Genomic DNA, 12,583 nt, shown 5'->3' on the forward strand with positions numbered 1-12,583 from the left:
AAACTGGTGCTGAGATTCGAGTACAAATTGTGGAGGAAACAGGGATTTTTTCCGGACATTTGCATTGTTCAGTGATACAATAAATTCACTGATTGATTGATCACTCGCATTTGATTTTCTGTCATCACTAAACCATGGCAAATGTCCGGAAAAAATCCTGTTTCCTTCACAATCCTTCCATTGTAACAAATTTTTTCAAACAAAACTTCAACAAAGGACTAAAGGTTCTCCTTTCAAAACTTAAAAAGTAGTATTAGTTATCGTAGTTATCAGCAATCCAAAGAAAGTGTTTTAATTCTGTGCGAACTTTTTGGCAGCTAGCTCTAAGACGTTTTAAATATATTTTGTTCCTTTAGGGCACAAGGTGAGAAATTACACTTAGTCCGCATATCACCATATTGTACATCATATTAAAAAATGTTTCACAGTATATAAAAACTAATTATCTTGACATTAGATTTGAAGTACTCTTACGTAAAACCATTGGTAGAGATAGGCACAAGGTTTGAGAAAGTGAGATCTGATACCTCCTTGGGTGCTTGGGAGTTTTTTTAGTTTCGTCTAGAATCCGTGAAACCAATTTTAGTGTTGAATTTTAGTATTACGAGGACAAAATAAAAATATTTTGACGTTGTTACAAAGATAAGATGTTTAAAAATGCTAACAAATCCACACAAGGTCAAAAAATCAATGAAAACATATTTATTCTATAAAAACAACTTTTATTTCGAACTACATTAGGAATTAACAATAGGAATTAACTCTATCTAAATCCCAATACTTAATCTTAACCTTATCCTTTTATTCTAAAGGATACAAAACATCACGAAGAATCTTTTAATCAATTATTAATCCTTAAATACTGCAAACCCTTTCAGGATACTTTGTGTGACACATTAATGTCAAGTACAATTTTCAGTCAATTAAGTAGCTTTTTTGGTCATTTCAATTTGAAACAATGTCGCTGTTCAATATTTGAAATTTGCTTTTTAGATGAAATGTACACATAACAAACACAGACAAAAACACAAAACAATATTAATACACAGATACATGTGTGTATTAGTTTTAAGAACAAAAGATATCAATTTGTAGCTGTTAGTTTTGAAATACTTGAATATTGTTTTCAAATGGCTCCACTGACAGAATAAAAAATAATGGGTAACTTCCTAATCCACTACGGATTTTAGTAATGAAAATTAATTGTAGTAATACATTTTTTTATAATAATAAAGTTACAAATTAAATTAATTAATATTCGTATTATAACGAAGTAATTGAGCTTAAATAAACCGTCCCAAATTGGCAAACCAAACCGTAGGTTCTTCCTATACTAGATACAAACTAAACTTATTTTACCGACAACGGAAAAGGTGAAAACATTCCAATGAAGGTGTCCAGAATGTGTTGCAGACTGGTTATCTCGGAACCATGTTAACCGAGAAGAATTGAGGTGAGACGTTGATGCCTGGAACATGCATCTCCACGTTTGGTAGAGGTTGGCCCGAGGGTAGTTCAAGAGAGAAGTTCTGCATCATGGCGGCAAACACAAGGAACATGTTCTGTCTTGCAAATGTCTCCCCGGAACACAAGTGCTTTCCTACAATCAATTCATAAATGATAATAGTCTAAAAGAACAAATTCAAAATATACATACGCTGAATGGTTTTTAAGTCCTACCCTCTTCTTACTTTGAACGAATATTCAATCTTCAAATGACTTGATATTACCATTGCATAGGGCGTTTTAGTTCCTGAAAGTACCCTGCTATGTACACAAATAGGAAAAAGAGAATCTCCTGAATTCTGGGATACAAAGAAGGTGTACAAAATCAGCCGATTAAAACCAAACGAATTAATGAACCCAAACAATTGAAATCTCGATTAAGACGTTTTTTTTGTCAAAGGCCATTTTACTCCGCTGATGAGTTTACGATGGGCCGCTGGGATGAAAATTAGCATTTTATTATTATTCTATTTCTCCTTTTCTGATATCCAAAAACATGCAATAATACACATTTATTGTTATGTTTCACTCATTAATATCTGGAATTGACTGTGCTTATAATAAATCAAGATATGTTTAATTTATATATTTTTAATCAATATTATGAAATTAAATTTGCAATAAAATTTTGTTAATTGTTTTACTGCGATGAAGAATTATTATTATAGCTGTTGCAATCGTCCTTATGGTAGCAATTACGGAAGATTTCAACGAAACTTCACCGAACATGATCCTCAGAGACCCAAAAAACACCATTCCTTCAAAAGTATATATTATAGTAAGTAATATATATATTACTTATATATACTTTATCTGTACATTATAGTAAGTAAGTATTATGATTGATATATATATATATATATATATATATATTATATTAATTTAATTTCAATAAACACTGAATCGCAAAAAGTACTTGCTCCGCCGGGAGTCGAACCCGGATCTCTCACTTGCCGGCGTGAATGTGCTTACCATTACACCACAGAGCGCTTACTTTTTCCGATTCAATTATTTTGTATTTGGCCGTATCTGTCACATATGAGTTTAAATAAGCAAACTAACATTATGATCGGTGAAGACCAAATACCTGTCAAACGACTTTTATTTACATTAAATTGTATAAATGGCAATAGCCTTATTTAATTTCAATAAACATTGAAATCGCAAAAAGTACTTGCTCCGCCGGGAGTCGAACCCGGATCTCTCACTTGCCGGGTGAATGTGCTACCATTACACCACAGAGCGCTTACTTTTTCCGATTCAATTATTTTGTATTTGGCCGTATCTGTCACATATGAGTTTAAATAAGCAAAACATAACATATGATCGGAAGACCAAAATACCTGTCAAACGACTTTTATTTACATTAAATTGTATAAATGGGCAATAGCCTTATTTAATTTCAATAAACACTGAATCGCAAAAAGTACTTGCTCCGCCGGGAGTTCGAACCCGGATCTCTTCACTTGCCGGGTGAATGTGCTACCATTACACCACAGAGCGCTTACTTTTTCCGATTCAATTATTTTGTATTTGGCCGTATCTGTCACATATGAGTTTTAAATAAGCAAACTAACATATGATCGGAAAGACCAAATACCTGTTCCAAAACGACTTTTATTTACATTAAAAATTGTATAAATGGCAATTAGCCTTATTTAATTTTCAATAAACACTGAATCGCAAAAAGTACTTGCTCCGCCGGGAGTCGAACCCGGATCTCTCACTTGCCGGGTGAATGTGCTACCATTACACCACAGAGCGCTTACTTTTTCCGATTCAATTATTTTGTATTTGGCCGTATCTGTCACATATGAGTTTAAATAAGCAAACTAACATATGATCGGAAGACCAAATACCTGTCACAACGACTTTTATTTACATTAAATTGTATAAATGGCAATAGCCTTATTTTAATTTCAATAAACACTGAATCGCAAAAAGTACTTGCTCCGCCGGGAAAGTCGAACCCGGATCTCTCACTTGCCGGGTGAATGTGCTACCATTACACCACAGAGCGCTTACTTTTTCCGATTCAATTATTTTGTATTTGGCCGTATCTGTCACATATGAGTTTAAAATAAGCAAACTAACATATGATCGGAAGACCAAATACCTGTCAAAACGACTTTTATTTACATTAAATTGTAATAAATGGCAATAGCCTTATTTAATTTCAATAAACACTGAATCGCAAAAAGTACTTGCTCCGCCGGGAGTCGAACCCGGATCTCTCACTTGCCGGGTGAATGTGCTACCATTACACCACAGGAGCGCTTACTTTTTCCGATTCAATTATTTTGTATTTGGCCGTATCTGTCACATATGAGTTTAAATAAGCAAACTAACATATGATCGGAAGACCAAATACCTGTCAAACGACTTTTATTTACATTAAATTGTATTAAATGGCAATAGCCTTATTTAATTTCAATAAACACTGAATCGCAAAAAGTACTTGCTCCGCCGGGAGTCGAACCCGGATCTCTCACTTGCCGGGTGAATGTGCTACCATTACACCACAGAGCGCTTACTTTTTCCGATTCAATTATTTTGTATTTGGCCGTATCTGTCACATATGAGTTTAAATAAGCAAAACTAACATATGATCGGAAGACCAAATACCTGTCAAACGACTTTTATTTACATTAAATTGTATAAATGGCAATAGCCTTATTTAATTTCAATAAACACTGAATCGCAAAAAGTACTTGCTCCGCCGGGAGTCGAACCCGGATCTCTCACTTGCCGGGTGAATGTGCTACCATTACACCACAGAGCGCTTACTTTTTCCGATTCAATTATTTTGTATTTGGCCGTATCTGTCACATATGAGTTTAAATAAGCAAACTAACATATGATCGGAAGACCAAATACCTGTCAAACGACTTTTATTTACATTAAATTGTATAAATGGCAATAGCCTTATTTAATTTCAATAAACACTGAATCGCAAAAAAGTACTTGCTCCGCCGGGAGTCGAACCCGGATCTCTCACTTGCCGGGTGAATGTGCTACCATTACACCACAGAGCGCTTACTTTTTCCGATTCAATTATTTTGTATTTGGCCGTATCTGTCACATATGAGTTTAAATAAGCAAACTAACATATGATCGGAAGACCAAATACCTGTCAAACGACTTTTATTTACATTAAATTGTATAAATGGCAATAGCCTTATTTAATTTCAATAAACACTGAATCGCAAAAAGTACTTGCTCCGCCGGGAGTCGAACCCGGATCTCTCACTTGCCGGGGTTGTGAATGTGCTACCATTACACCACAGAGCGCTTACTTTTTCCGATTCAATTATTTTTGTATTTGGCCGTATCTGTCACATATGAGTTTAAATAAGCAAACTAACATATGATCGGAAGACCAAATACCTGTCAAACGACTTTTATTTACATTAAATTGTATAAATGGCAATAGCCTTATTTAATTTCAATAAACACTGAATCGCAAAAAGTACTTGCTCCGCCGGGAGTCGAACCCGGATCTCTCACTTGCCGGGTGAATGTGCTACCATTTACACCACAGAGCGCTTACTTTTTCCGATTCAATTATTTTGTATTTGGCCCGTATCTGTCACATATGAGTTTAAATAAGCAAACTAAACATATGATCGGAAGACCAAATACCTGTCAAACGACTTTTATTTACATTAAATTGTATAAATGGCAATAGCCTTATTTAATTTCAATAAACACTGAATCGCAAAAAGTACTTGCTCCGCCGGGAGTCGAACCCGGATCTCTCACTTGCCGGGTGAATGTGCTACCATTACACCACAGAGCGCTTACTTTTTCCGATTCAATTATTTTGTATTTTGGCCGTATCTGTCACATATGAGTTTAAATAAGCAAACTAACATATGATCGGAAGACCAAATACCTGTCAAACGACTTTTATTTACATTAAATTGTATAAATGGCAATAGCCTTATTTAATTTCAATAAACACTGAATCGCAAAAAGTACTTGCTCCGCCGGGAGTCGAACCCGGATCTCTCACTTGCCGGGTGAATGTGCTACCATTACACCACAGAGCGCTTACTTTTTCCGATTCAATTATTTTGTATTTGGCCGTATCTGTCACATATGAGTTTAAATAAGCAAACTAACATATGATCGGAAGACCAAATACCTGTCAAACGACTTTTATTTACATTAAATTGTATAAATGGCAATAGCCTTATTTAATTTCAATAAACACTGAATCGCAAAAAGTACTTGCTCCGCGGGAGTCGAACCCGGATCTCTCACTTGCCGGGTGAATGTGCTACCATTACACCACAGAGCGCTTACTTTTTCCGATTCAATTATTTTGTATTTGGCCGTATCTGTCACATATGAGTTTTAAATAAGCAAACTAACATATGATCGGAAGACCAAATACCTGTCAATACGACTTTTATTTACATTAAATTGTATAAATGGCAATAGCCTTATTTAATTTCAATAAACACTTGAATCGCAAAAAGTACTTGCTCCGCCGGGAGTCGAACCCGGATCTCTCACTTGCCGGGTGAATGTGCTACCATTACACCACAGAGCGCTTACTTTTTCCGATTCAATTATTTTGTATTTGGCCGTATCTGTCACATATGAGTTTAAATAAGCAAACTAACATATGATCGGAAGACCAAATACCTGTCAAAACGACTTTTATTTACATTAAATTGTATAAATGGCAATAGCCTTATTTAAGTTTCAATAAACACTGAATCGCAAAAAGTACTTGCTCCGCCGGGAGTCGAACCCGGATCTCTCACTTGCCGGGTGAATGTGCTACCATTACACCACAGAGCGCTTTACTTTTTCCGATTCAATTATTTTGTATTTGGGCCGTATCTGTCACATATGAGTTTAAATAAGCAAACTAACATTATGATCGGAAGACCAAATACCTGTCAAACGACTTTTATTTACATTAAATTGTATAAATGGCAATAGCCTTATTTAATTTCAATAAACACTGAATCGCAAAAAAGTACTTGCTCCGCCGGGAGTCGAACCCGGATCTCTCACTTGCCGGGTGAATGTGCTACCATTACACCACAGAGCGCTTACTTTTTCCGATTCAATTATTTTGTATTTGGCCGTATCTGTCACATATGAGTTTAAATAAGCAAACTAACATATGATCGGAAGACCAAATACCTGTCAAAACGACTTTTATTTACATTAAATTGTATAAATGGCAATAGCCTTATTTAATTTCAATAAACACTGAATCGCAAAAAGTACTTGCTCCGCCGGGAGTCGAACCCGGATCTCTCACTTGCCGGGTGAATGTGCTACCATTACACCACAGAGCGCTTACTTTTTCCGATTCAATTATTTTGTATTTGGCCGTATCTGTCACATATGAGTTTAAATAAGCAAACTAAACATATGATCGGAAGACCAAATACCTGTCAAACGACTTTTATTTACATTAAATTGTATAAATGGCAATAGCCTTATTTTAATTTCAATAAACACTGAATCGCAAAAAGTACTTGCTCCGCCGGGAGTCGAACCCGGATCTCTCACTTGCCGGGTGAATGTGCTACCATTACACCACAGAGCGCTTACTTTTTCCGATTCAATTATTTTGTATTTGGCCGTATCTGTCACATATGAGTTTAAATAAGCAAACTAACATATGATCGGAAGACCAAATACCTGTCAAACGACTTTTATTTACATTAAATTGTATAAATGGCAATAGCCTTATTTAATTTCAATAAACACTGAATCGCAAAAAGTACTTGCTCCGCCGGGAGTCGAACCCGGATCTCTCACTTGCCGGGTGAATGTGCTACCATTACACCACAGAGCGCTTACTTTTTCCGATTCCAATTATTTTGTATTTGACCGTATCTGTCACATATGAGTTTAAATAAGCAAAACTAACATATGATCGGAAGACCAAATACCTGTCAAACGACTTTTATTTACATTAAATTGTATAAATGGCAATAGCCTTATTTAATTTCAATAAACACTGAATCGCAAAAAGTACTTGCTCCGCCGGGAGTCGAACCCGGATCTCTCACTTGCCGGGTGAATGTGCTACCATTACACCACAGAGCGCTTACTTTTTCCGATTCAATTATTTTGTATTTGGCCGTATCTGTCACATATGAGTTTAAATAAGCAAACTAACATATGATCGGAAGACCAAAATACCTGTCAAACGACTTTTATTTACATTAAATTGTATAAATGGCAATAGCCTTATTTAATTTCAATAAACACTGAATCGCAAAAAGTACTTGCTCCGCCGGGAGTCGAACCCGGATCTCTCACTTGCCGGGTGAATGTGCTACCATTTACACCACAGAGCGCTTACTTTTTCCGATTCAATTATTTTGTATTTGGCCGTATCTGTCACATATGGGTTTAAATAAGCAAAACTAACATATGATCGGAAGACCAAATACCTGTCAAACGACTTTTATTTACATTAAATTGTATAAATGGCAATAGCCTTATTTAATTTCAATAAACACTGAATCGCAAAAAAGTACTTGCTCCGCCGGGAGTCGAACCCGGATCTCTCACTTGCCGGGTGAATGTGCTACCATTACACCACAGAGCGCTTACTTTTTCCGATTCAATTATTTTGTATTTGGCCGTATCTGTCACATATGAGTTTAAATAAGCAAACTTATTAAAATTATGATGTACAATTAACAAAGTTATTGTACATCAAACTTAAAAAAACGTTGTTTCGTGGCCCCAATTGTTTGCATTTAACCCTGAATCCCTCAAAAAACTACTACAGGTACAGTTCTGAAAACCTATTTTATTAGCTTTATCAGGTAAAAATACATAAGAATCCACGATATTTCTTACTTAATTAACCTTTCCAAAAGTTCAGTATGGCTTTATTTTACTCTCTACCCAGGAATTCAGGCGAAATCTTTCGCTAGCTGTAACTCGCTAACGAAGCGTTTTCGGACCTATGTTTATATAACATTTTTTCATTATTTTTTACTAGTACAATGTGCTGTAGAAGTGGGGGGAGAACTTCATGAATCACCCTGTATATGTATATACGAACACACGAATGTGTGTGTAACCTTGTAAAAGCTACCGGACCAATTGTAATGACGTGTTACATGGACATTCTTATGGTCCCAGATTATCACATAGGCATAGTATTACTTCAAAAGTCGGTTTTCAAGATATCAATTATATGAAAATCCCTTAAGAATTTTTTCGATCACCAACAACTGGCTAAAGAAATGGTGAAACGAGTTCAAACTTGCTACAATAACTGATCTTATAAATATCTCGGCTGAGTTCATTGGTCAGCTTGGCACGCCATTTTGTTCCCATATGGCGGTCGTTCAACTCAAAAAACATCATAACTCCGTTATTGATAATCCTAGAGGAAAATAGTTTTTGTACAAATGCAGTTGGAATCTTTTGTTTCTGAAATAAACCGTATTTCGGCTGTCACAAAATCTACCTAATTCTTCTGACTGAGCGGGTGGTCTATTTAGTCTGAACATACACAAATTCAGAATTATATTTTAATACTAAAGGTATTGATACAATTATACCACTGTCTGAGGGTTGTATTGTTGTACATGTACGTACCTGTATGAAATGTACTGTTAAATTGCATAATTTTAACATTGTTTCATAATCACTACAATCCATTATTATCATAAGGCCATTTCGTCACAATGTAATTTGGTTGTTTAACTGTTTACCCAATGTCACAAATTTTACGTTAAGACGATTCTGCACATTGTACGCAAGTATAAGAAACATCTTACCTAATCCAAACTGTATAGACAAGTCCTTTTTCTTTAAACTTCCATCTTCTTCTAAATGTCTTTCGGGCTTGAATTGAAAAGGATCTTCCCAGACGGTTTCGTCCATATTGGAGCTCCAAAGGTTAGGCAACAGCATTGTATCCTGGATCAATACATAGTGTAATTAATTATTGTGTGTGTTGTAGTACCTTTATGCATTGAAATTGGACTCATATTGTTTTAAAAACATCGAATAAAATGCAAGGTAAAATTATTATTTTCAAATTATAGTAAATCCGACCAAAACGTTTCCTTGTCGCTGAGTGTAATTCTATACTATATGGGATTAAAACTCGTATTGTTATTTTGTAACGTTTATGTTTTATGGACCTCATTTCGGAAGTTGGATTGATCACCCAACTAGACATTTCCACTGCGGAAGCTAGCCCGCAAAGTTGGCCGATGCATTCCCTAAAACTTGAGCTTGCAGTATTTGCCTATCAGAGTTATGTTGGGCGCTGAGAAATTGCCATAAGCGCTGTTGCCTAGCCAGAGCCGCCACTTTGGACCTTAGACCGGTGCGCCGGCAAGTTTAATCCTGAGCGGGTGATATGGCATTGTCTCGACAATTAGGCTTGTTCTGGATGAGCTCCCGACCTGTTCACTTGGATTGTGGAAGCCCTCTTCACGTCGTGGATTTTCAGCATTTTCTTCAGGGAAAAATTTGCTTAGAGGTAAGGCAGACCGTCATTTTCTATAATTCAAATCTTTGTCAAAAGCAATATTTAAAAGCGTTAAAATTTAAATCATTATTAGACTTTTGCAATCATTAAAATAGGTTCTCTTTATTCATGCTTGGACAATCCTAAGTAAGGCACATGGTACATAAGAACGATGTTTAATGTATGATTACTTATTTTAAAAGTAATTAGGGTTTCGTTTATTGTGTTGTCAATATTTTATGTTGTGTGATAAACTGCCCAATTTGTATTTTATTGGGAAAGAGCTGAATATGAAAATAGTACTGTCTGTTTAATGTGTATAGCGATATAAAATTCACTCATATAAATCTAACTGTAGCTTTAAATGAATACGAGCCAATTATGCAATATTAATTTTGAAGGAAGAAACTTGGAGTAGAATTTAGGGTAGTTAAAATCTGTTTCAGTAATATTTTGTAGCCTTAAAATGTCTAATGTTAAAGTAAATGTATATTTATAAAAAAAAAAATCAAGTACGTTCTTGTTTGTGAATATAAATGTCTCATTTGTTTTGTATGTTTAAAGAACAGTGTAATTTGTAAAATGTAAAGTTGTAAATTTGTCAATTTTGAGACAACGATTGTGGTTTGTACACAATTGTTCGATGACAATGAATATTGCAGTAACCTTATTGAATATTGCCAGTAACTTGATTTTATTTGTGCCACAGAATATGAGTGTTGTTATCAATATATTTATCTTAAAAATATTTACCTTTCGTCGTTAAGAACAGGTTATTAGCTGCTCTACTAGCTAACTGTCCGTATATAATATTTAATTATTGTCCCACTATTTTCAGAGCCAAATTTATTAATGTTTCATATCTCGTAAATTTATTAATGTTTCATATCTCTGATATATCTCGTAGTAATGATTTTAAATGACAATTAATGATTTTGTTTAGTAAAGTTCTAATGTGTCTAAATAATAACCTTATTTTCGTACTTGTGATTTTGTACAAACTGTCCAATAATAGATTATCATTTATCTTTTACATGTTATTTTGTGAGCTCGTGAGTTATGATGCAGTTAAGCTGCACAAGTATTATTTCATAGAAAAGGATTAAAATGTTTTGAAGTAACTGAAACAATATATATATCGATATTATGAAGTTTAGAATTTTATGTAAATAAATGTAAACAGTAACAGTTTTAAAGATTAAATTCAGGTTTTGATTAAATGAATCCCAATTATTAAAAAATATAAATAATATTATAAAATTAAACATATAAAAAAATAATGCTTTAGTAAATAGATTTATTAAAATGTTTAATGTGAATCTGCAAAATTATTTGTTTTACACCATTGTAGTTAATTATGTAGTTTAATTATTTGCCTACCAAAAATACTATATATTATTGAATATGTAGGGCTTTTCTTTACGTTCCGGACATCGTCAAGCGAACGGAACGGTTGGTTGACAGCCACAGCCATCAGCATCACGTCGCATCGCCGCTACCGCGTCGTCGCCGCTGACCGGTGGCCGTGGTGACATTGGCCCTCCCCGCCCCCGCACCGCACTGCCACTGCCGTGTGCCTACTCACTGGGATTTCTATTCACTCACCGTATCGCCTGTCATGAACCGATAAGTGATAGAATAGTCATTCTTTTCCACTTGGTGAACTTGAATCAATATTATTTTGGATTTGGCTGGCCAGCACGGACTTAGACTGTGATAGTCAAAGTTAATTAAATACAACGATTCTATTTCATATTAGTGCGGTTATGAGACTTCTGGACATTTCAGGGGACATTTCTGGACTCTGCCAGTGATGCAATTCGTCGCTTCATTTGTCAATTATGTTAGTTATTAAATGTCTCACTGTTCATTTAAATGTTTAATGTTTGTTTTCATGAGTACTCTTTTCAGCGGTGGCCACCTGCTTTGTTGTTTATTGTCATAATTGAATATTGATTATAGCTATTAAGTACTGATCATTGATTATTGTGATAGATTTTTATTATTGTCCGCCATGGTGATTTCTGATATATATTTTGGAGATTTATCATACTTTATTGAAATTAATTGTTGTGAATACTTGTGAATTCGACCTAAGGTCACTGATTAAGAATATTTACTTCCTCTCATTGAGTTTATTAGAAAGTTGAAACTGATACTTATCAGGTTGATGAGCTGAATATGTTTCCTGTCTTTTTGAAATTTTGAAATGGGTTCTTAATTTGATCATGTTTAAATAAATCCAAGATTTTCTGATATATATACAGTATTTAATTTTCTTCATAATTTAGTGATAGTTTTGTGGAATTGAAAAATATAACAACCACAATTAGATTAAATAAACTGATATATGCCAATTAAATTTAAATAATTTTGCTGTGTAACCTAGAGTCCCCTCAGGACTGGATTTACAATTAGTTATCAGCACTTCATACTTAAGGATGGAGTTGTGCCGAGATACACAAACATAGTGGTTTAGTAAAATTTGAGTTTATCAAGGTGAAATAACTTTAGATGCCATTAGTGGATTTCCAGGAAACTAATAGTGTATTATTGGGGTTCATATCATAGCTTGTGAACCGAGCATGAATAAATGTT

General features: G+C 34.6%; 1 protein-coding gene across 1 annotated transcript in view; it reads right to left on the reverse strand.

Moving 5' to 3' along the window:
• Nucleotides 1-1,318: 1,318 nt before the first annotated feature.
• The window catches only part of LOC124370868 (probable cytochrome P450 304a1), a 38,457-nt gene continuing 27,192 nt past the window's right edge, over nt 1,319-12,583 (reverse strand). Inside the window, exons 9-10 of the mRNA XM_046829171.1 lie at nt 9,285-9,426; nt 1,319-1,600 (exon numbers count right to left, since the gene is read on the reverse strand). Coding sequence (XP_046685127.1) covers nt 1,419-1,600; nt 9,285-9,426 — 324 coding nt within the window. The 3' untranslated portion in view covers nt 1,319-1,418. The remainder of the gene's footprint in view (nt 1,601-9,284; nt 9,427-12,583) is intronic.

The sequence above is a fragment of the Homalodisca vitripennis genome, unplaced genomic scaffold (assembly GCF_021130785.1).
Source record: "Homalodisca vitripennis isolate AUS2020 unplaced genomic scaffold, UT_GWSS_2.1 ScUCBcl_583;HRSCAF=2921, whole genome shotgun sequence".
Taxonomy (NCBI): domain Eukaryota; kingdom Metazoa; phylum Arthropoda; class Insecta; order Hemiptera; family Cicadellidae; genus Homalodisca; species Homalodisca vitripennis.